The 21,895-nt window shown below is 42.2% G+C and overlaps 1 protein-coding gene across 2 annotated transcripts in view; it reads right to left on the reverse strand.

The window, feature by feature from the left end:
- LOC126545410 (low-density lipoprotein receptor-related protein 2-like) overlaps positions 1-21,895 on the reverse strand; it is a 109,211-nt gene that overhangs the window by 4,402 nt on the left and 82,914 nt on the right. For both annotated transcript variants that reach the window (XM_050193256.3, XM_050193255.3), the window contains 6 exons: positions 19,814-19,949; positions 16,882-17,169; positions 15,117-15,241; positions 14,915-15,038; positions 12,404-12,486; positions 9,487-9,680 (listed from right to left, as the gene is read on the reverse strand). In XM_050193256.3, the coding sequence (XP_050049213.1) occupies positions 9,487-9,680; positions 12,404-12,486; positions 14,915-15,038; positions 15,117-15,241; positions 16,882-17,169; positions 19,814-19,949 (950 nt within the window). The remainder of the gene's footprint in view (positions 1-9,486; positions 9,681-12,403; positions 12,487-14,914; positions 15,039-15,116; positions 15,242-16,881; positions 17,170-19,813; positions 19,950-21,895) is intronic.

A 21,895-nucleotide genomic window follows, 5' to 3' on the forward strand; every position in this document is an offset into this window, starting at 1 on the left:
AAGTACTGTGCCTATGAAGAACAGCAGCACATACACACACACTTGCACATATGCAGAGCACAGCAATTCTGCATAGCCAGGGCACCACAGTGCCTCAGTGTAAGAACGCAATGTAAGAATGTAAGTAAGGAAGAAAGAGACCTGGTGACTGCTAGTATGTGACAACAATGTGTCAATATTTATTTCTTTAAATGGACTCGGCTAAGAACAAGTGACTACAACCAAATTGAAAAACAAAAATAGACCATGTTTCACAGCTAAACATTAAGCAGTCAGGTCTCAACTTACCATTCCAGCTCTGCCCAGAACGCACAAAAGAAAAAAAGAGCTTGAGTCAGAATTTTCTATCATTAGGATTTATGCACTACTCAAGTACAGGATTTAGCACTATTACTTGCAAGGTTTCAGGCTCCTCTCCAATAATGCTATTGGGCCTACAAGCAAGAGAGCACGTGGCCAGTACATAATGTAGTTACACAACTGCCCAAACAGCATTGGACGCTACACAAGAGGTTTTACCTCGTACCTACTGTCATGTGCTTTGGAAGGAAAGGCTGAGAGGGGAAGGCAAAACTACCAATAAGGGCCCTTGAGCAGAGCGCACATAAGGGGGCACCCTTGGACAGCCTATGGTACAAGGAAGAGCAAGGAGGCAGCAAACTTGCACAAGGCATGGATCCAGAGGGTATGTCTGATGTTCTGAACCCCACTCATATTTGTGTTATCCGGTCCATTATAAAAAGTGATGTCAGGTACTTTTACTGCCCTATTTGCATGAGGCATATTGCCACAAAGTTTCCTGCAACTGAATTACTATCCAGACAACACATGAGCAGTATCTTAGTTATTCTCCAAAACCATGTCCTCAAATGTGTTCAGCATTTGCTTAAAGGGCAACTCCCACATAAGTCCTCTTCTGTGGCACATTTTGTATAAGAACTGAGATATCACAGATAAAAAGGCCATGCTTACATAAAATTAATGAAGCTATTATCGCCATCATTTTTTTTAATGCTGAGCTCCCCCTCAGGAAAAGCTTCTGTCAGTACCTGGCTTGTCCTCACTACAGCATGAAAGTAGTTTTCCTTTTTCATAATAAAATTTGTAAAAATGATCATACTTCTGAGACACTTGTAATTTACACTAGTACAAGTGGCATCAAATTTCCAAGCTTAGCTGTGCTTAAAAAAGGGCTTTCTTTGTGGATCTGTCATGTGGCACTACATATATCATTGTATTCTTACATGAACAAAAGGTAAACATGATGCATCACTGCTCTGGCCGATCCGCAGTTGCTGTTAAGGATTCGCACTGAATTCCTGTGCTCTCAAAGAAGCACATACCGTATTTATTCGATTCTAATGCGCCCTCGATTGTAATGCACATCCGTTTCTCGTGAAAAAAAAAAAAAATGCCCTCAATTGTAATCCGTACCCATTTGCCATGACCTAAAGAAAGAAAAGTCTTCTACAGTACCACGCACCTCATTCTGTCATATAGAAATACAACTTTCTCTCATTTGGAAAAAAACAAAGATTTACTCCCAATGCACTAAAGTTTCGATAAATAAAAAAAAAGTCGCAGTTTCATGCGAAAGGCGAAGCATCAATTAAGACAGCTATATGAAACGTAAGGTTAATAGTTTTATCGGCCGTATAAACTTTTAAACATTTACTTACTAATTAAATTAACAAGCATGATATCACACGCACGAAAGCATTAACACATCTCACTCCATGACTGCGGAAACTCTTTAAACGCTGGAGTGAGGAAGTGCGGTAGCAGGAGTGAGGGAATTGACCTTTGTGCGCCCTCTCACTCTGAAGCGAACTAAGTGACGAGAAGACAGCACGCTGTGCCTAGATGCGTAGACTCTTGTCTCTGCCGCAGATTGCTTTCAAGATAGGGGCCGCGCGGTACGTAACAGCCACCGGTGTAGAACGCCTCTCCTGTTTGCGCCAGCCCCGGACGCAAGTTTCGGGAACTCCGAACGCCCGTGATGCAGCCCGATTTCCGTCCGTCTCCGCACACATGATCGCTTTCCTTTTAATTGATGCATTGTGATGAACTCGGCATGTCTTTGCAGTTGGCACTTCCATGCTGACAGAGCAAACGCAGAAAATGGGAAGACAGACGGTGAACTAAACACACTTACTACAGCACATGGAGGAAGCTACAGCAGCTAGGCTCGAAGCACGTACGAGGTGGCCATTTTGAAATGCCGATGGCGAAATGGTAACGCAGATTTAGGGTCATACTCAATTCTAACGCGCACACAATTTTTGGACCCGATCTATCGGAAAATACTGTACTACCACAGAGAAAAGCATTTGCAACAAAATAAGTGACAAATGAATTGGTGTTCCACATAGTTTTGTCCCGCAGTGGTTAAAAGGGCCCTTAAACAGGTTTACACATGGAAAATACTCTAGCATGGCACATTGATCATGCAGTGACAATCATGTATTAGAAATAGTACACCTATGCATGCCAACAGTTGAAAATTCAAATTAAAGCCTCCAAGCCCCCTAGGCGGCTAGTCTTTTTGTGACCAAAGATCATCTCACAGGTCTCACCTGCTATGGGTTGTATATATAGCATGTATATTTGAAATAAAAATGTTACTGTACTACTATCACTAACACACAGTTGGAATGTACAGGATTATAATTAGGTCTGGGAAGTTTATGGATTATACTGAGTACAAGTAACATTAGCAAAAATACCATATTCAAAGTCATTATGTAATACCAGAACCTGAGATATTGTTGATGGAACTTTCCCCACGTCCCTAAAGATGCCACAGCAAGAAATATTTTCTTGAATTATTTTACTTCTCGCTATTTGAAATGCACATTCTTTCTTGAACAACAATTATTGATTCATTTGTGTAGGCGTGACACTTTGGGGGGATAAGTAATATTGAAACCTAAGTGGTGACTGCCATGCCCCCCTTTTTTAAGCATATGTGCAGATTTGTGGTAGTGCTAAGAAAAAAAAAGAAAAAAAAAACGTGCAGAAAACAGCAGCACCTAATTTTTACGCATTTACATGGAATTTCAATCTTTGTTTGGCTAGAACTAACAAGCTACTTCACAGCCAACTGAGTGTCCAGATAGTGCTTTTAATCGCCTGGACTGCATGCACTGTTCGGTCGTTCACTCCTTCAGCACTAGTTCTCTAGGAAGACTGATTACTTTCAGACTCGAAGGCTAGAATTTGAAAGCGTATACGATTACAATGCTAAATTATTTCAGAAGCGCCACTTCTGTGGTATCAGTATTATCAACTTTTTACGCCAGCCAATAGGGCCAACAGGGCTGCCTGGCAAGTAACGAAAAAAAGCCCATAAGGCAAGGCAAACTAGTGAAAAATGCAATGCCAGCGATGTGGATCCACTTCTGCTGACTGAATTAGAACAGACTGCTTTTTGTGCATTATATTGGTGTAAACATTTTTCTTTTTAATTTTAAAGCCAATTTTCTCAAAACAGCAATTTTTTTTGTGTGTGTTTGTGCCATTATATTGGCTACTTAAAATTCCAGGAAGAACATTTCTTCCCAGTAGTTACAGAAAAGACGAAGTTTACGATACCAACACCGTCAAATTTCACTGAACAATTTTTTTTTTCCACAAGACATTTATCGCCTATTATTGCCTGAAAATTATGTGCACCTTATAAACAAGAAACGGAAAAGACCATGACACTCTTAACCTAAGATTTAGGTGTAGTAGAAAGAGTGAATTCTGTATACAGTAATAACAATGTATTTATTTTAACCACACTAGTTGCTTAGAAAAGAAGTCAGTGGTAAAAAACATGGAAGATGTAGCACATACCCTGTCCCCTTAACCTTTAACGAAGGAGGTAGTGGAGTGCTTAGGTGAATCAAATGCTTTGCAAGGCATTTTCCTAGAGTAAACACATTTTGTATGTCGTAGAAATCGCTGCGCTTAACAATTCATCCTGCATTCCATGCTGTACAAGAATTTATTTTAGCCCAAAAAACCTGCAATACAGCCTTTTTTCTTTGTATTATTATTATTACTATTATTATTGATTGTTCTCTCTCAAAGACATACTCAGCAGCAAAAACACAACATAAATGAAAGCACATAATGCCTAAGAACTACACTAAAGAAAAACTGCCTTGGGGTACAGAATGGACTCAATGGCCAAACAATATAGATGCTACAGACCTTCAAGGCGCACACAATTTACTCTATAACCTTTCATCTGTCATATGTGAAATTTGCTTTAATGGTCATACGTCATTAGCTTACATGCCCTCACTCAGGCTTGCTGATTCCACTGGACATCACTTAAGTAATCCACGCAAGATCATGTAGACTCATTCTTGAAGGCTCAAAAACACTTATCACATGTTAAGGACTAACTGTTGGGCTAGTTGGTCTTGCGCAGTTGTTGATAGCAATTAGCACAAGAAGAAAGAAAAGGAAACAGAAGTGCTTGTGTTCGTCTCTCCTTTTGTGCGTGCATTTTTTTTCTTTGCTAATTCCAATCAACAACTATGCATCACGTGCAATTCAGACATCCTTGAACTTGGACTCGCAGAAGCTCTGATTCATGAAGAATTGCTCAGACTCATGCCCATGCCGAACCACCTAGACCCAATCAGACAACTTGCACCCACTCTGGCTCAATGATGCTGACTCAGATGGATTCACAAATGGGCCCAAGTCTGAACAAGTTAACTTGCGAGTTCGCCACCTTGTGTTGAACACAGGGCAGTGGTCGATAGGTTTACACTAGAGCTAGTTGAGCTCCGCAGAGAAACCACTCATAACAAGTCCGCTTCGTCTGAGCGCCCGTCGGTTAATGAGGTTCCGAAGTCTATGGAAGTCTAAGGCGGGGTCTATGAGTGTCCGGCTCCCAAAAAGAGGGCCCTCGATCAGTCGAACCAGTCGCAAACCAAGGCGGAGTCTGAGATTAAGGAGGCTCTCTCTGCCATTAACGATAGCATCAGACAAATCAACAATTGACTTAGTCGTATTGAGTGTAGCAAGGAGGAATCGGGAATCAGTCTACAGAAGGTTTGAGACATATCTTAATGAGACGGTAGTTCCCGCCATGGAGAAAATCTGTCCCAAAACACTACCAATGCTGGGCAGGTCTCTCAGTAACTCTCAATTGAATAAGCTATCTTCAAATAATCAGGATGACGCCGGCTAATAGGAATTTCAGAGTTTGGCAATGGAACTGCAGGGGAATCAGTCCTAAAAAGGCTGCCCTCCTGCAGTTAATTAAATCAGAGGCTGAGAAACCATACGCAATTGTGCTCCAAGAAACACTGACGATTGCCCTTTCCTTCACGGGCTACAAGGTAGAGTATTTTCGAGGAGATAGAGGCAGGGGTGTCGCCATTCGCATAAACAGGAAGATTCCTTTGTCCGACATGAGCTCCGCACGCTACACAGTAATGTTGAATTTATTGCGGTTGGGGCTGTTCCCAACAGTTACATAGGCAATAGCAGCAGCATATTTCTCCTCAATTTGTACAGCAGTCTTAAAGATTCCAGACAGTGCTTCAAATCCATCCTAACCAAGGTCACTAAACTTGCTAGGGAAGCTCCTCTGCTTGTTGGGGGGGACTTCAATGCACCTCATCAAGCGTGGGGATACCCCTTCTCCACCGGCAATGGGGAGAGGCTGTGGACGCATGCTTCCGACCTGTCTAACTCTTATTACAGACTCCGAACATCCAACTAGATGCGGTACCTCCTCGTGCAGGGACTTTACTCCAGACTTCACTTTTGTCAGGGGGATCGCGGAGTTCATTAGGGACAATATGAACATTGATCTGGGCAGTGACCATTACATAATAACGAACTCGATATAGTCGCTATAAAGCTAAGGGAATATAAGCTGACTGATTGGGACAAATTCCGTAAATTGAGAACCCCCCAAAGCTCACCCCAGCTACGGCTGATCTGCCGCTCGAAAGCTGGGTAGAGCAACTCGGATCTGACATCAGGGCATCGGAGAGGGTTATTGCCACGGACGTCCAAACAGATAAGATGGATTCCAGGCTCGCTCACCTCCTCGAGGCAGAGCAATCTATATTAGCACGGTGGAAAGGTCAACGGTTGAACAGGAGACTTAGGAAGAGAATAGCAATATTGAATAAGAAAATTGAGGAACACTGTAGAGTTCTATGTAGACAGCAGTGGGACAAGGTGTGTGTCTCCCTGGATGGCAGACTCCACAAAGGCAGTGGCTGGGGCCTCCTGAAAGATCTCTTAGATGAGAGCGGCTCCAAGTCCAAACCCGCTTAACGGTCGCTACTATGCAAAATTATTCACAAGGCGAGAAAAGAAATGGCGGATGACATGCCGTTGGATGACCTAGCTAGTCAGTACCTTCCGCTCAAGAGGACGCAATCGTTCACCCCCCTTTCGGCCAGATACTCTGTCTCCCAATCACGCCCTTGACGGAGAATTCTCGGAGGGTGAAATTTGCCTTGCAATTCAACAACTTAACAGTAGATCTGCCACTGGCCCCGATGGGATCTCCAACAGAATTCTGTGCAACCTCGAAGATAATTCTGTCAGTTACCTAACCAGGCAAATCAATAGAACCTGGAAAGCGGGCCGTGTTTCGAAAGAATGGAAACACGCACATACGGTACTCATTCCCAAGCCAGGCAAACCTCTCGGGCTTGCAAACCTCAGACCGATCTCTGACATCATGCCTCGGTAAGGTCACGGAACATGTCGTGCTCAACTGGTTCTCGAATCATGCGGAGGAGAACAAACTTTTCCATACACCATGATGAAATTCAGGCCAGGACTTTCGACACAGAATGCTATGCTTAGAATTAAGAAGAGGCTTATAGAAAGGGTCACTTGCGATACAAGGGTCATACTCGGTCTTGGATGTAGAGAAGGCTCTCAACACTGTACGCCACACGGCAATTCTTCAGGCCATTTCGGATCTTAATCTTGGTGAACGCTTTTTCCGCTATATTCAATCTTTTCTGAGTGGCAGAACGACTTTCTTGATCATTGGCGACTTAAAATCAGAACTTATGACCTAGGTGGCAGGGGTACACCAGAGGGCTCGGTATCGCCTCCCTTCCTGTTCAATCTGGTCATGTCCAAGCTGGCCAATTCATTGTTGGACATTGATGAGGTTGAACACACCATTTATGCTGATGATGTTACTCTATGGAGCGTTGGGGGCAGCGACGGCGAGTTGGAGGCTCAAATGCAGGATGCTATTAGGGTCACGGAACTCTGCCTCTCTCCAGCGGGACTCAAATGCTTGTCGAGGAAATCAAAATTGCTCTTTTACCGCCCTTCCAGGCCAGGACGAAAACTAAAAGGCTGGGAGCAAGATAGTAGGCTTCATACCGTGCTCTTTGACATGAATGGTAACCGCATATCTGAAGTAGGGTCGATAAGAGTCCTAGGACTAACTATTCAAGATAACGGATCCAATCGCTTGATGATACAAAAGATAACAGGCAAAGTGGAGAATGCTCTATGTATGTTTCGACGCATTGTCAATAGAAATAGAGGCATGAGCGAGGAATGTGCCATTAGGCTCATTCACATTTTCGTCCTTTGTCATATTACTTGTGTTGCGGCTATGCTCGATTGGAAGAAAGCAGAAGAGAAACACCTCGATACCACCATTCGTCGAGTCTTCAAGGTATCCCTGGAGCTACACCGTTCAACGCATCCACCGAGCTCTTTTCGAAACTAAGAATACACAATACTTTTGCCGAAATGGCTGAGGCTCAGCACACAGCACAGGTCGTCTGGGTGTCGGGCACCAGAGCAGGCAGGGACATCCTGGTCACTCTGGGAATTTTTAGTGAACATGAAAAGGATAATGTCAGACATTTTAGCAATGAAATCAGGGACGCAATGGTGGTTCGTCCCTTTTCCAGGAACGTCCACCTTCCCTTTTCAAGGAACGTCCACCCCGTCTTTAACCACGGGAGAAGACTCGCCCGCGCAAAGGCTCTTTTTGCCGAGGCTTCTACAGATGCTGTCTTCGTAGACGTTGCCCAGGTGGTCAGTCGCAAAGCTTATTCGGTAGCCATAATAGACGCCAACGAACAAGCCTGCAACGCACTCCCTGTTTACACCAAGAATCCGGAGGTGGCCGAACAAATGGCCATTGCACTCGCTGTGCTAGATCCACAGCGCTCAGTAATCTATAGTGATCCTAGGGCAGCCACTCATGCCTTTGCTAGGGGAGTGGTAGATGCGAAGGTTTCCAAGTTACTCGAAGGTAGATCCATTAGTCTCCACTCTACAGTTTGGTTCCCAGCCCATATCAGCAATTTTGTGAGAGGACAGCGGAACCTTAATGAATCCGCTCATAGGGCCGCACGAGGACTTGCCAGCCGCGCTCTCCTGAAGACCCTCTCTCCTCCTAAGGCCTTTAAAGATCAACTTCAGACATATAATGAGCTCACCAAGCACTTCTACGTGGGACGTAGAGAATTCTCTCTTCCAAACAAGGGACTTAACGGCGCAGCCAGTCACTCTCCGCTTGCTACAGACGAACTCGTGCCCCAATCCTTGGCATATGAGCCAAATCGACCCGGACTACAACGGATCATTCAACTGTGCACAATGTGATGGACATGTGAACTTGGGACACATGTTTTGGGGATGTGCGACGCGGAACTCCTATCTGGAGGACAAGAACAAGTGGCACAATGCCCTTAGGAGCAGCAAGCTACAAAACTAATTCTGGGCTGTCCATAAAGCCCGCTAAGCGGCGGAGAACCTAGGGCTCCCCATCCCGACGTGGGAGGTGCGCTCTCCACCTTGACGAACAGTCGGGTGTCCTTCAGGACACTTTTCAGAAATAAAGTTTCACAACCACCACCAATGCTCCAAGGGGTAGGGTATGAACATTTTCAATCTGGTGCTAGTCTTAGAATTCCTACTAAATGGACATGCCTCGAACATAGAATTGCTTTAACACCACAGTCGTAACATATGTGCTTAAGTTACTCATGTAAAAATTTCAAATTTATTTAGAGAACTTAATGGGGTTTATTTGACAATTTCTGATGTCATGCACACCATAAATTTTTGCCTGCATTAACTATTCATCTCAAATTTAGAGGTGAAGATGGTGTCACTGAAACAATCTGGTATGGAGCTTGTGTTCAATTAAATTCTGCATCATAACCCAGTAATCTAGAATGTTCCTCCCCTTGGCACCCTGCCTTGATTCAAGAAAGTAGATGGCAGCGCTGCCCATTGTCTCATTGTCTAACGTGGTCACTGTGCTTCAAAGACACTTCCCAGCAATTTCTAGATGAAAATTTTGCAACCAGATGCTCTAAACGTCTACTCATATGCACTAGAGGGAAGGTGTGCTTTTCGAAGTTTTAGGAATCACAGAGAAACGTTACTAAAGCACAGTGTGTTCCTTAGTTGAAGGGCAATGCAGTGCTGCCCATTACCTTAAGGTAAAATAGACAAAATAAAACTTACCACATTATCTGAGAAAGAAGTTTCATACTGGCTATCAATCATGCGTGCCGCTAAGGCTGGATTGGCCTCTTCAGAAGAGAGGGAGACTGCAGTGGACTGCCAAGCACGCCTCCTTTTCACCCAAGCAACCACCAGCATCAGCAGGAATGCAGAAAGCAGCACAGCCACTGGAATCACTATTATCTTCACATCAGCTGTAAATGGGAAATTGTAGCACAATTAGCTGACATTTCTTTATGTCAGCAACATACAGTAAATAACAGTTCAATAGCAGTGGCCTAAATGGTCCCCAGCTGGGTCCGATTTGTTACTGCTGTTTGTAGTATCTATGGCAGCAGGCTAACAAACTCATGGTACCAACTCAAGTATCCTTTGTAAAATTGAATAAGTTGAGCTGTTGAGTTGGCTTTGGCAAACATGAGTTAGCCTAATGCTTTGCTCAATCAATACACAAGATGCTCACTAGCAAATTTAACCTAGTCCAGAGTGACCATAAATAATACAGCAGGAAATAGTGAAAGAGAAAGCTTCTTATTCAGAAGCAGAGACTGTATGTAAATACATGATAGTGAGCAGGAAGCATGAATTATGTCTATTCATAGCAAATACAGTTAAGTAAAGCACATATGCACACTTAATGCTTTATCACCATGGAAGCAGCTGTAGAAAGATGCTCCTAGCGTGCTGAAAGTATTTCTTTTTTTTCTTTTCTGTAAGGGGCTTTGCACTCTGCAACACCTCTTGCCAACACAGCTGCTGTATTTTTATTTATTTTTTTCAACACAGCTGCTGCTTTGTTTCTTCCTCACTATCTCTCTCCTTGTGTCACTGCAAATGCATCCACAAGGCCTAGTGAAGCACATGTACTGCTTAAGACATGCAACGGCCTCATATTTTTACGGTATTAATCCTTTTATTGCAAGTTTTCTCCAGCACTCGCATACAAAAATGCTGCAATAGGCACTAAATGCAGGGAGTACAAAGAACAAGAAAAACAAAAGGACAAATGAGCAGTGCGGGACCACTCTTAGACCCACCAAACCAGTTCACGAAGTCAACATCAGTGCCCCCTTTGAGTTGAAAACACCTTAAGTTAAAAATATTTTGAAAAGCTGTAAAATCTTGCAGTGCAGTTGCAGGTGCTTTCTCTCAATACACAGAGCCCTTACTTTGATTGCTTATTCTGCAGCAGCACCCTTTATTGCTGAACAGTGTTGAAATAATGAAGCTGGCAGGTGATAGCAATATGGGGCAAAAAGTTTATTGGGTCGAGTTAGTCATAAACAAATAATACATCAATCACATGACCAGCTGCCACAACCGTTGAACCCTTGTGGCTGTGTCAGTGACAATATGTGTTATCAATGGCGCGTGCATCCTTGGATAGGTGATGATGTTGCATGCAACTCGAGAAAGTAGCAGTTACATTACAATCAGCAAACCTCGATACAGAAATGCTATATGCAAAACTGCATGTGCAGCTGCAAGTTGGAATAGACACCTAGACAGGCTCTCTCTTGATCACGGAGGCACAGTCATAATGCCTTCAAAGAACATCAAGACAGCCGAGGAAATACTTGTAGGCAATTGCAAGTGCAGTAAAGTGCAGAACTCCAGGAAAATGCTCACACTGCAATTTTTCCATGCAAGTGTAGATTAGGCTTGATGTTTCCTGTTTTCTATTTGGCGACCAGCTTGCAACCATGCTCTGCTTAACCATTCAAACAAACCACCAATGGCGCAATGCTTTACAACATGCGAGTGTGTACTGATGCAACACACGGTGGATGGAAATGCAGCAAATGGCTAAAAGGGGTGTTGCAGAGCCCCTACATTCAAGTAGAGTTGTCTGAATGTGCACGCCTTGTTCCTGAATCACACATGGACATTAATTGTGCTACCAGCAACATGCTGGTCGTCTGGATACTGTAGAGAATTCTGACTGAAATAAGCACATTGTAGTAGAAGTTTCCAACATGTCACTGAGCTATATGATAAGCTTCTGGAAGTTTGGAATTCACCAACAAACTACCTCCAGCAAGATGGTTTGATGAAGATACTTCTGTATAGCAGAAACCTACCACCAGTGTTGTTCGGATTTGTGTTAGATCAGGTAGCCCACCTTTTTCAAGAGAGTTTGCTGCTGGGCTAGTTTGTACATGATGGCTAAAAACAAAAACAGCACTGTTTTTGTTCTTGGCACCCATCTTCTGCCAGTATCTCCTAATTATGTCCATTTATATTGTATATGTATCTGGCAGGCACAACAACAGGCTTCACCTCCAGTAGCTTAGTTGGAATTCCAAATTTAACAATAGTGCCTTCTGTGGACAGCATGGGAAAGGAAGGAATCACTGGTTGCACCCATGGTGGAAAATGTGCCTTGATATTTAAGGTGCCATTTAAGCATAATATTTAAGGTGCCATTTAAGCATAATATATAAAGTGCCTATATGTGCACTAAAGCTGATGCACCCAGATTTCGAAGAGTGCAAATAAAGTTTAAGCATGCTCATTAATTAGAAGATTATGACTGCTCCTGTAGCTTGAGAACATTAGATTGAAAGGCATTGAGAAGTGGGATTTGTTACCCACTTTATTTGAAATGTTCGTACCTTGCTTGGCAAACGCAATGCAGCAAATAAACTTAGAATAGTACATCTATGCCCATGAATGAAATACCAAACACTGGTGATACACAAGTTAAGAATTCAGAAAACTGTATTCAAACCCAATTATTCATATGTTCATGTTATATCTCTAAAGGTAACACTGTGGCTGCCAAGTTTATGCAATGTTGGTTTCATTAAACTGCCTCTACTCCTCGTTGAATCTTTCAATGTAACGAAAACAGCGAGGTATTCATATTCAAACGCAACAACCCACATAAAAGCACTGCAAAGTGAAACAACCATACCTGGTTCCTCATCAGAGAAGGGTGGATTGTAGATGTATGCTGCATAGAACTGGCACCGTGGCCCAGTAAAATTGGCAGTGCACCTGGAAAGAATGCAGGACCAATGGTCAAATGTTCAAAGTTTTGCAAATGACAGCAGATCAAATGACTGCTAGATAATTATCTGCTGCATTTTTTTTTTCTTTTCTTTTTTTAACCATGCGGTTTGGCCTATGGCAAATTAAGGTTAAATAAATGCACCTGCATTTACTTTTTCAGTTTGAGAAGCCATCTTGTCTTGTATGCTCCAAACATAGCACAGTATTACTTCTTCCCAGTTTCGTGTGTTGTGATGAGCTCAAAATACCAGTCAACTGAGATCTGCAGAAAGCTCACATTGTTCTAGGAACACTGCAAACACATTGATGTGAGAAGGAATGCAGGTCTTCTCATCCTATAACACTTTTATTATTCAAGTCCTCAAAAGCCCTCCCTCACATATATATCTATTGTGCAAGCATGGTACCGCATTGATGTGAATTCTGATGAACCTTTCTTTACCTATTACAAGCTGGAAGTAATTAAACAAGGGCAGGCACTTAGAATGAGAATGAGCATCTATGCCATTGTACACATGCTCTCATCCATTTCTCTGTTGATAATCTCTTGCTTTAGAACATCACTGTGCCGACCAAGAATAACTAATCTGTAAAACGAGAGCATCATGTGCATGCATAATTGGCTCAAACTATTCTTTGCACATATCTTGGAAACATTACTATGCGCACACTGAATTGTTTTTATCACTTTTTAAAGCACGTTTATGTAAATATTTTTTAGTCTGGGTACTCTGCGTGTCTTGATAAATGTACTGAAAGCTGAAAAGAATTGGCATGTTGCACTACATTCTTGAAGGGTGAAATGCATGACCTGAAACACACAACCCAAATCTCCATTTTTTTTGTAGTCAGTGCCACTTACTGTCTCTCACTTCCCTTTATCTTTTCACTGCTTTCAAAGGACAGTATACACACTTGTATGGTGAAGAAGTGCTAGAAAAAAACTTGCAGGGGTGGGAATGCCCAAAGTCACTTTGTAGCAATTTTTGGAGCAGATAAAATTCCATTCTGGAGACGAGTGGAATGGACAAATTCCGATTTTGGAGCAGTTTGTAGCACATATATCTTATTGGAGAAGTCTGTTGCATGCAAATTTTAATTTAGAGCATCATTATAATTAAGTGGGTTAACAGTCAAAGCTTTACATTCTGCAGCATTAAAAAAGTGTTCAAGAGCAGCCTAAAGGCATTTTCATTTTTGTATTAAGTGCTGGTAAAATGACTGGAGTTGTTTTCAAACAGATGTTATGAAAAAGCTAGGGTTAGTGAACACCACAAGGGCTTATCCAAACACGTTTCGAGGTAATGTGGCAGCACCAACTAGCTCAAACCAAGATTCTGCACATGACTGACTTCACTTTGCCAGTGAATAGTCGGACTCATAAGAAGTACCTAGATATCTGGAATCCACATTGAGTGATAGGCTGTAAGCCCTCTGAATAAGATAGGGAGCGACATTCCTCCTGTCTTGGTCTGTCCTTTTCAGAGTTCCCTCAACGCTCACTCTTTCAGTTTGCATTCTTTTATTGCGGTGCTCACGCTGCACAGCAATGCAATCAACGCAATATCAGGATTCGAGATTGGCACGATCGTGGGGCTGCACACCATGATCAAGACCAACTGCCGTGACGCCAGCATGATTCAAAACAAACAAAAAGCATGGCCGGCAGTGGGTGCATTTTCACGGAAATTGCGCTAGCACAAGCATGTGGCCGCTCCACCAACAGGGAGGTTTGGATAAGTACCAGCTCTCCACACCTGCCCCGACTCGCTGGCTCGGGCAGCAACATAAAAAAACGTCACCTTTAGTTTTATTCATTGGGTGCGAAATACACTGAATACGAAAGTTGTTTTTACGTGTGCTCCAAGATTAATAACACAATGCCCTGCACCACGTCAGTGGTCTTTCGCTGATGCTGCCAAAGCTACTCTGGCATAGTGTGGCACAATTTCAGTCATTTTTCCACTTTCCGCACAATTTGGCACAGCAATTTGCTTGAGTATCAAAATGGTGCAATTGGTGCACAATTCCCACCCCCTGAGCTTGGTATTTACAGGTTGACCCGATTGATTCACTAGTTCCTAAACCTACACTTGGGCTATGAAGAATGCCACCAGAGAAGGGCTTTAGGTCAATTTGACCACGTGGAGCACATTTAAGCACATTTGATTATGACCACGTAGCTGTGCTCAAACTGCATTGTTTCAACCATGCTCGACAGTGTCCATGTGACAGGGGTATCAGGTGCACTGTAGTGGCAAGGTAGAAAATTTGCATAATATTTAGTGTTTTCTTTCACTGCTCTATGTAGTTACAACCGAACTATTTTCATGTCTAATGTTTTAATAATAGCTAGTTTTATAGTGACTAATGCGTGACTATAACCAATTTGAATAAAAAAAACGTCATTTACTGGCAAGTGGGTCCACCAGGGCCGTCATCAATGGCTGAACAGGTCCCACCATTGAAGCAGAAACCACGGCAAGACATTATAGGGTTCAGGTTAGAACTGTACATATCACTTGACTCATTGAGATCTGAAAAATAAATGAACACTGTAGTTTTCGCAGCTTGTGTCTTAGCTCATGGAAGCTGTACATCAACGAGGCACTCACATGGGAGTATGTGCCTGTTGTAAAGTTGCAGATGAGACATGTTTGGACCAAGAAATCGACTCCATGTTGAGATCTGAGGATGCCTGTTTTTGACCAACATTACCAAAGAGCCACCTGAGTAGGTGCTGAAAAAAAAAAAAAGAAATTTCAAACAACCTGCACACTTACGAATAATTGTATTACAGCTAAGACCACTTATAAGGTAACTGCTTACAATGTAGGACCAGATATAATGCAATCTTTTCAGACTCCCATTTATCTTCCCATAAAACTCAATTTATATGCATACCACTTAAAGTTTAGTCGCACGAGGCAAAATACCAGTTACAATGTGGCTGCCGAAAAATCCCACAGAGAAGTGAGGCAGCAAGCATGCTTCTCAACGAGGTGTGCCGGCCGAGGAGAGAACAACAAGGACGATGCGGAGGAGGAAGAGGAAATGCAGAGTGAGCGAGCAAACAAGAAACAAAGTTAAAATTTTTTTTAAATTCGGCAGCAGCATACTGGTTCAGCAGTTATTAGGGAGTTGCCTAAGCAACAGAGAAACCTTTTGCTCCAGCCGCTTGTCAGTGGCACATGGTCCACACGAAACGCATGTGCATTGTCAATCTTTGGCTGATCAGTTTGTGTGCGAAAGGCCAATACCGTCATCGACCGATTTTTTTCAGAGATAGTGCCACAAAAATTTCTTAATTACAGGGCAGCTTGGAACAACGAATTTCAATGGTAAAATCAATTTGTTATCGTTTACAATTCCAGCACCATGATAAAATTGATAGAGGCCGTGAGTGCGACAAGCAAACATACAGATATTGTGTGTGCAACCTTGACTTCGCAACGCTGTCATTTTAAACTGTATTCTGCAAATTCATCAATTCAGAACATTGTCCACACATTAGCTTTTACGGTTCCTACAAGTACGCACACGTACAAACTTCTGCTATACGCACTCACAGTAGTTGCCAGCTGCTCGCCCTCGAACTCCACTTCATGCGCACTGCTGTCAGTTCTGCCTATGCGCGCGATCTCACGCCAGATCATGTATTCGTCTACGGGTATGAACATATATCAAGGGCGAGCTTCCTGCGATAGCATGTCGGCCGACACCCTTGCCAGCTAGGCCTAACCAATGCAGTCTCGCTGAAGGTAGACAGCCAAAGTTGTGGTTAGGTGCAGAGTCAACAAAATGCTTGACAGTGGATGTAAAGCACTTGGAAAGCAGTGGAACCTCCTCGCCAACAAAAGGGAGGGCACATCCTGGTCATATGCTTAGATTCCAGGGACACATGTGGCTGCTTGGTCTACATGTTTTGCATGTGCAACAGCCTTTCAAAAATTTTTTGAAAAACAGCCTTTGTTTTGGTTATAGTGCACTACCTCTTAAAGTGCAGAAATTCATGGCTCCAGCAATTTACGTTATAGGCGGTCTATGCTGTGTACATTATAAAACTCCCCAGTGTGAATTAAAAGAAAAGAACAGGTGTAACCGCAACTTAAAATGAGATCTTCAACATATCTCGGCTCTGTCAAGAATCTCCGAAATTTATTTTTGGCAATCAAATTTGCTGCTATCGTTATGGCATGATAAGGAAGGAGTTGACCCATTTCTTGTAAGAGCCATTAAACTGTTGCTGCATTCCCTTGACCAGGTGAGCCATTCGACTAGGGAGCTTGTACAATGTCTAGCATCTTAAGTTTTCACAGTGTGCGTCACCATGTGGTAGTTGAGAGTTGCGCAAGGAACAAACTGGCCTGTTTAACTCACCTATCAATCCAGAAAAGTACTGACTGGAAGACTGCCACAGAAACTGGGGAATAGTGGCGATTCGGGCCCTTGTTGAGTACTATGCTGGTGCGACGAGTGCCATCCAGGCGTGCTCGCTCAATGCGAGCTGTGCCCAGGTCGCACCAGTACACTAGGTCATGCTCCAAGTCTAGCGTCAGGTCAGACACTTGAAACAACTCTTCATGTACTATGGTCTGCCTCTCCTTTGTCTCCAAATCAAAACGTTCAATACGCGGCCATTCACCAGCATCACTCCAAAACAGAAGTCTGTAAACGAGACAACAAAAGCAACTGTTACTGTCTCTGAAAGTACAAGGAACAGAAACGAATGCTTTATTTTAGTTCCTACAAAGTATTCCTGCAATTATCAGCTACCTGTTGCACAAAATAAACACTACAATTGTATGTACACAGTGAAGGACTAACTGCAGCACAGTTTCATTGCGATGACAAACTTAAAACATTTTTGATGATTAATGATCTATGTTCACGCCCAAATACAGTCCATGTCAAAAGGCCTTAACTTATGGCATCTCAGCCTAGGGTTGGTAAGATGTTGTACAAGAAGCACACATGAGCTGGAGGTGGGTGCTTGCTTTCACCTTTGAGTCCTGTTTTCCGAGCACTTTTTGTTAAGATACAAATCACCAGCACTATCAAGTGCTATAAACGAGGCTTTTTTCTTTAGGCTTTGAAAATGTTTGAAAAATTGTTTTTGATATACTGTATTTACTCGCATAATGATCACACTTTTTTGTTAAAAAAATTGATGCAAATTCAGGGGTGCAATTATTATGCGAGTTAAATTTCCCGCAAAAAGAAAACATTTTTTTTCATCCCGCATTTGCTGCGGGATGACAACAGGCCAACAAACAGGCGGCTACCACTGTAACAGTGCGGGACACCAAAACAAAAACGGCAGCAAACAAGATTTTTTTTCTTCGTGTGAGTACATTATGTGCATTGAAACAGTTTCTTCCGTATCAGTAATGAATAATATTGTTAATATCGAGAAGTTTGCAGCAATAGCGTAGCAATGTCCACTTTGAGGGGACAGAAACTGCGATGGGCGGGCTTAGCTGCCAGTGACATAGAAACACATGGCGGGCATGCTGCGGAAACTGAGGCATTTGTCTTCACTACTATCCTAATAGGGCACGTTTCCACTAAGGGTGGGCGAATATCTTAGCTGTGTTACAAGTGTTGGCGTATGAATAAGGTACACTTCTAACATATCAGTGTAAACATGGCTACTATCGTTGCCACTCGCGATTTGTTGCGTGCCCACGAGTGCAGATGAAAAGAATTTAAAGGTGCCTTTTTTTGTTGTTGTTGTTGACCACAACCATTATAAAGCTTACAAATAATAAAGCCAAGGCAAGTTTGGTTGTAGCTTTTTTTTTTTTATGGAAGTGCGGAAAGTGATGAAAGGAATAAAATGGGGCATCTGCTTAAGAATGTTTCGTGCATGCAGACTGCTTGGTATGTCTTGAAGAGTTGTTCACGTAGCATTCGACAGCATTTGACAGATGGTAAGTGCGATCATCATTAGCTAGACTTGGAACACAACATATCGCTGTGGCAAGTTCGGGGTTTGATCATTACACGGGAAAGAAAAAAATCGAATTTTGACGGCAAAATTCAGGAGTGCGATCATTACACAAGTGCGATCATTATGCAAGTAAATATGGTAGTATGCTTCTGAAGGAGATTAACTTGAAGACATGAACATTGCTCTCAGGTAAACCAAATATGTATGCAAAAATTGAATTAAAGTTACACTAGCTCAACATGACATTCAGAACTTTCTGGAATTAGTTTCAACACACAGTTAAAGATGCCCAATGCCAGAGGCATTTCAATTTAGGGGGTATCTCAATACTAGCACATATTTTGGGGCAATCACCATTACAACTGCAGCAAAATACCCAGGTGTTCCACTTATTTTAAAAACTTCCTTGGTCACCTAGGGAAAAACTATGTGGAACATTGATTTGCTTTGTGGAGCATTTTTGAGTCACATCGGAATCGGTGCTACTCTTGGGATTCCTCTGAAATGGGCATGCCTAAAGCATTGGTTGGCTTCAATTCCAGAATTGTAACATGGGTTCTCTTAGCTAAACAATTAAAATTTAATCAGATTTTTTTAAGGTAGCTTAAGCAATTTTCCTAAGTAATGCCCACTTTTGGCGTAAATCAAGCTCAGATTGCAGCACTGCATTATCTGCCCCAGGCAATTCTTTAAAATTCTGTCAATTAAGCCTAAAAATACACCTACTAGTGCGTTTCAGAAACACAGGCATAGCTCTTGGAGAGAAAAAGGGGGATTTTCATTATTGTGCGCTCCCGTGACATGTACAAAATGCGAAATTCAAGTCTTATGACTTTTTGATACATGACATTTATACAGTTACAATAATATTTTATTACCTCTGCATACAACAAAGCTCCAGTTCTTTTTTTCAACTAATCATTATGGATTTTGGCATGTTTTAATACTCCACAATTCTATTACCTAACCATGCCCACAACACTGGCAATGTTACAGAGAGACAAACTTGACTATCACTTGCATTCTTTACCTGCCACGGTGGCTTAGCGGCTATCACGAGGTCACGGGATCAAGTCCCAGTCACAGCAGCCACATTTCGATGGGGGGAAAATGCAAAAACGCCCATGTCCCGTGCACTGGAGGCACGTTAAAGATCCCTTGGTGGTCAAAATTAATCCAGAGTCCCTCACTACAGATGCCTCATAATCAAATTGCAGTTTTGGCACATAAAATTCCAGAATTCAAATTCACTTGCATTCAAACAAATTTGTTGTTTATAACAGCACAGCAAAATTTTTACTGACATTTTAACAACAGCACATAAGAATTTTTATATTGGTACAAAGAAGGTAACCTCACCTTCTAGAAGGGTGTATTGCCAAAGCATTGACCCTGTGAAGGTCAGTGTCTACCAGAACACTAACACCAGTTCCATTCAGAAAGAAAGACTCAATTCGGGCACCATGACTGCTAAACACAGCTCTGTACAAAAGACCTGGAAAAAAATGCTTTCCTAGTAACTCATAGGAAAATTATCAATACATACCCAGTAAGTGGTTTAGGAAGCAGTGCATAAAAAATATTATGAAGCACACAGAAATTAAATTTTTTGCAATAAAACCAGAGCTTACAACAGGTGCCTTTAAAGGCTAATGTAAGAGACCTTGGTAAGAGACATTCTGTCTGACCAGAAGTTCAGATAAACAATGTACAATGAGCCTATGAGAAACTAACAGTCCCCTAAAGTGTTCAGAATTTTTGTTGACAAAGTTTGCGAGACTTGTCGACTATGGCAATACAGCTCCTCCTCCTCCTATCCTGAACATTGAACAAAGCTACCACTTTCTGCAAAAAACTGGCCTGAACATGAATCCTTCGTTGTTGTGCATCATATTTACTTGGCAGCAGTGATGATAGCGACCACTTCAATTCACATTCTTCGCATCTAAATCACAGGTTGGTGCATTAGCACATCACTAACTTTCTACACCACTACTCTGTTTACTTTCACTGCTGCTGCTGCCAAGGTGTGTTTTTCATGTCCAGTGACAATATGTAGTCTGACCTAGCGAAGCTAATGAAAGACATCAAAGAGGAAATGATTGAAATGCGTGCTGCAATAAAGCGGCAGCTCTGCAAAAACTACAAAGAACTAAAGCACTTGTTAGACTCTTCTTCAGCACTTTCTCTGATGCCATTACCACGAAGTGCTCAAAGATTGAAAACGAAAATGCTGCTCCAAGGAAAGAAAATGCTGCTCTCACTTTAGAGTACAGAGCACTTGAAGAGCGAGTGAATGCCACCGAGGCAGGACTAACTGATCAGGAACAGTACTCGCAGAATGGAAATAGTGAAGTCGAGGGCGTTCCCACCATAAAACCTGAAGCTTCACCAACGATCCTAAAACAACTTGGTGATGACATCTGTGAACCAATAACTGAAGCTGATGCAGATTCTTGCCACTGAGTGCCAAGGATGGAAAACTTCCCAACACAGTAGTACAATTTTCTTCTCGAGTGAAACGAGATGCTGTCGCTGAAAATTCATGCAAGAAATGCATTTCTGTATCTGATTTTGGTTTCATGGGCAACACTCCCGTCTTTGTCAATGAACACATGCCCGGAACTGAAAAACCTTGTCGCGCAGGTAATCTAAAGAAACAAGGCTAGACAGTTGAAATATACATGGACCAGGGGTGGAAAAATATTTGCCAGAAAAACAGATGAATCATGACTGCTCCGAGTAACATGCACTAAAGACCTTGAAAAGATAGAGTAATGCAATTTTTGCTGCTCTTGATGCATCACAGACCTCGGCCACAGCACTGACACCATCCGAAGTAGCTGATGTTTATCAATGCAATCCTAAACGCTTATCTTTCACTTTTAACACACCATCTGCTCGCAATAAGGGCGATGAACTTGATGTTTTGCTTTGTCTTTTGAATTTTCCTTTGATGTTATAATGATATGTGAAACACTGTTTCAGAACAAGACAGAGGTTCTCAATATTCCTGGTTATAACAGTAATTAGCCGAACCGTTCTCCTGGAAGTGGAGGTGGTGTGTTGCTTATGGCAAACAATGCCTTACAGAGTAACATACCTAGTTGATGGCTTTACTAAATGCACATATACATCTGAAGTGTTAACAGTTGTTACGAAAAACATTTAATTGCGTTTGATATTGTGAAAAGCACAACATACATAACAAAAAGTCAGTCTGTGTCCAGAAAGGGCTCTCCACCGAGCTAGTGCTCATAACACAAAAAGAATTTCTTCTAGATGGCATCGAGCATAAATTACTAAAATTCTGAATATTCTTTTATTTTTTTCAAAGGCATTTGATCGGGTAAAGCATGAGACCTTGTTAAAGAAACTTGAAATATATAAATTCAGGGGTGTTCTTAAATTTATTGAATAGCTATCTGAAATTCTGCCACC

This window comes from Dermacentor andersoni, chromosome 1, assembly GCF_023375885.2.
Source record: "Dermacentor andersoni chromosome 1, qqDerAnde1_hic_scaffold, whole genome shotgun sequence".
NCBI classification, from domain to species: Eukaryota; Metazoa; Arthropoda; class Arachnida; order Ixodida; family Ixodidae; genus Dermacentor; species Dermacentor andersoni.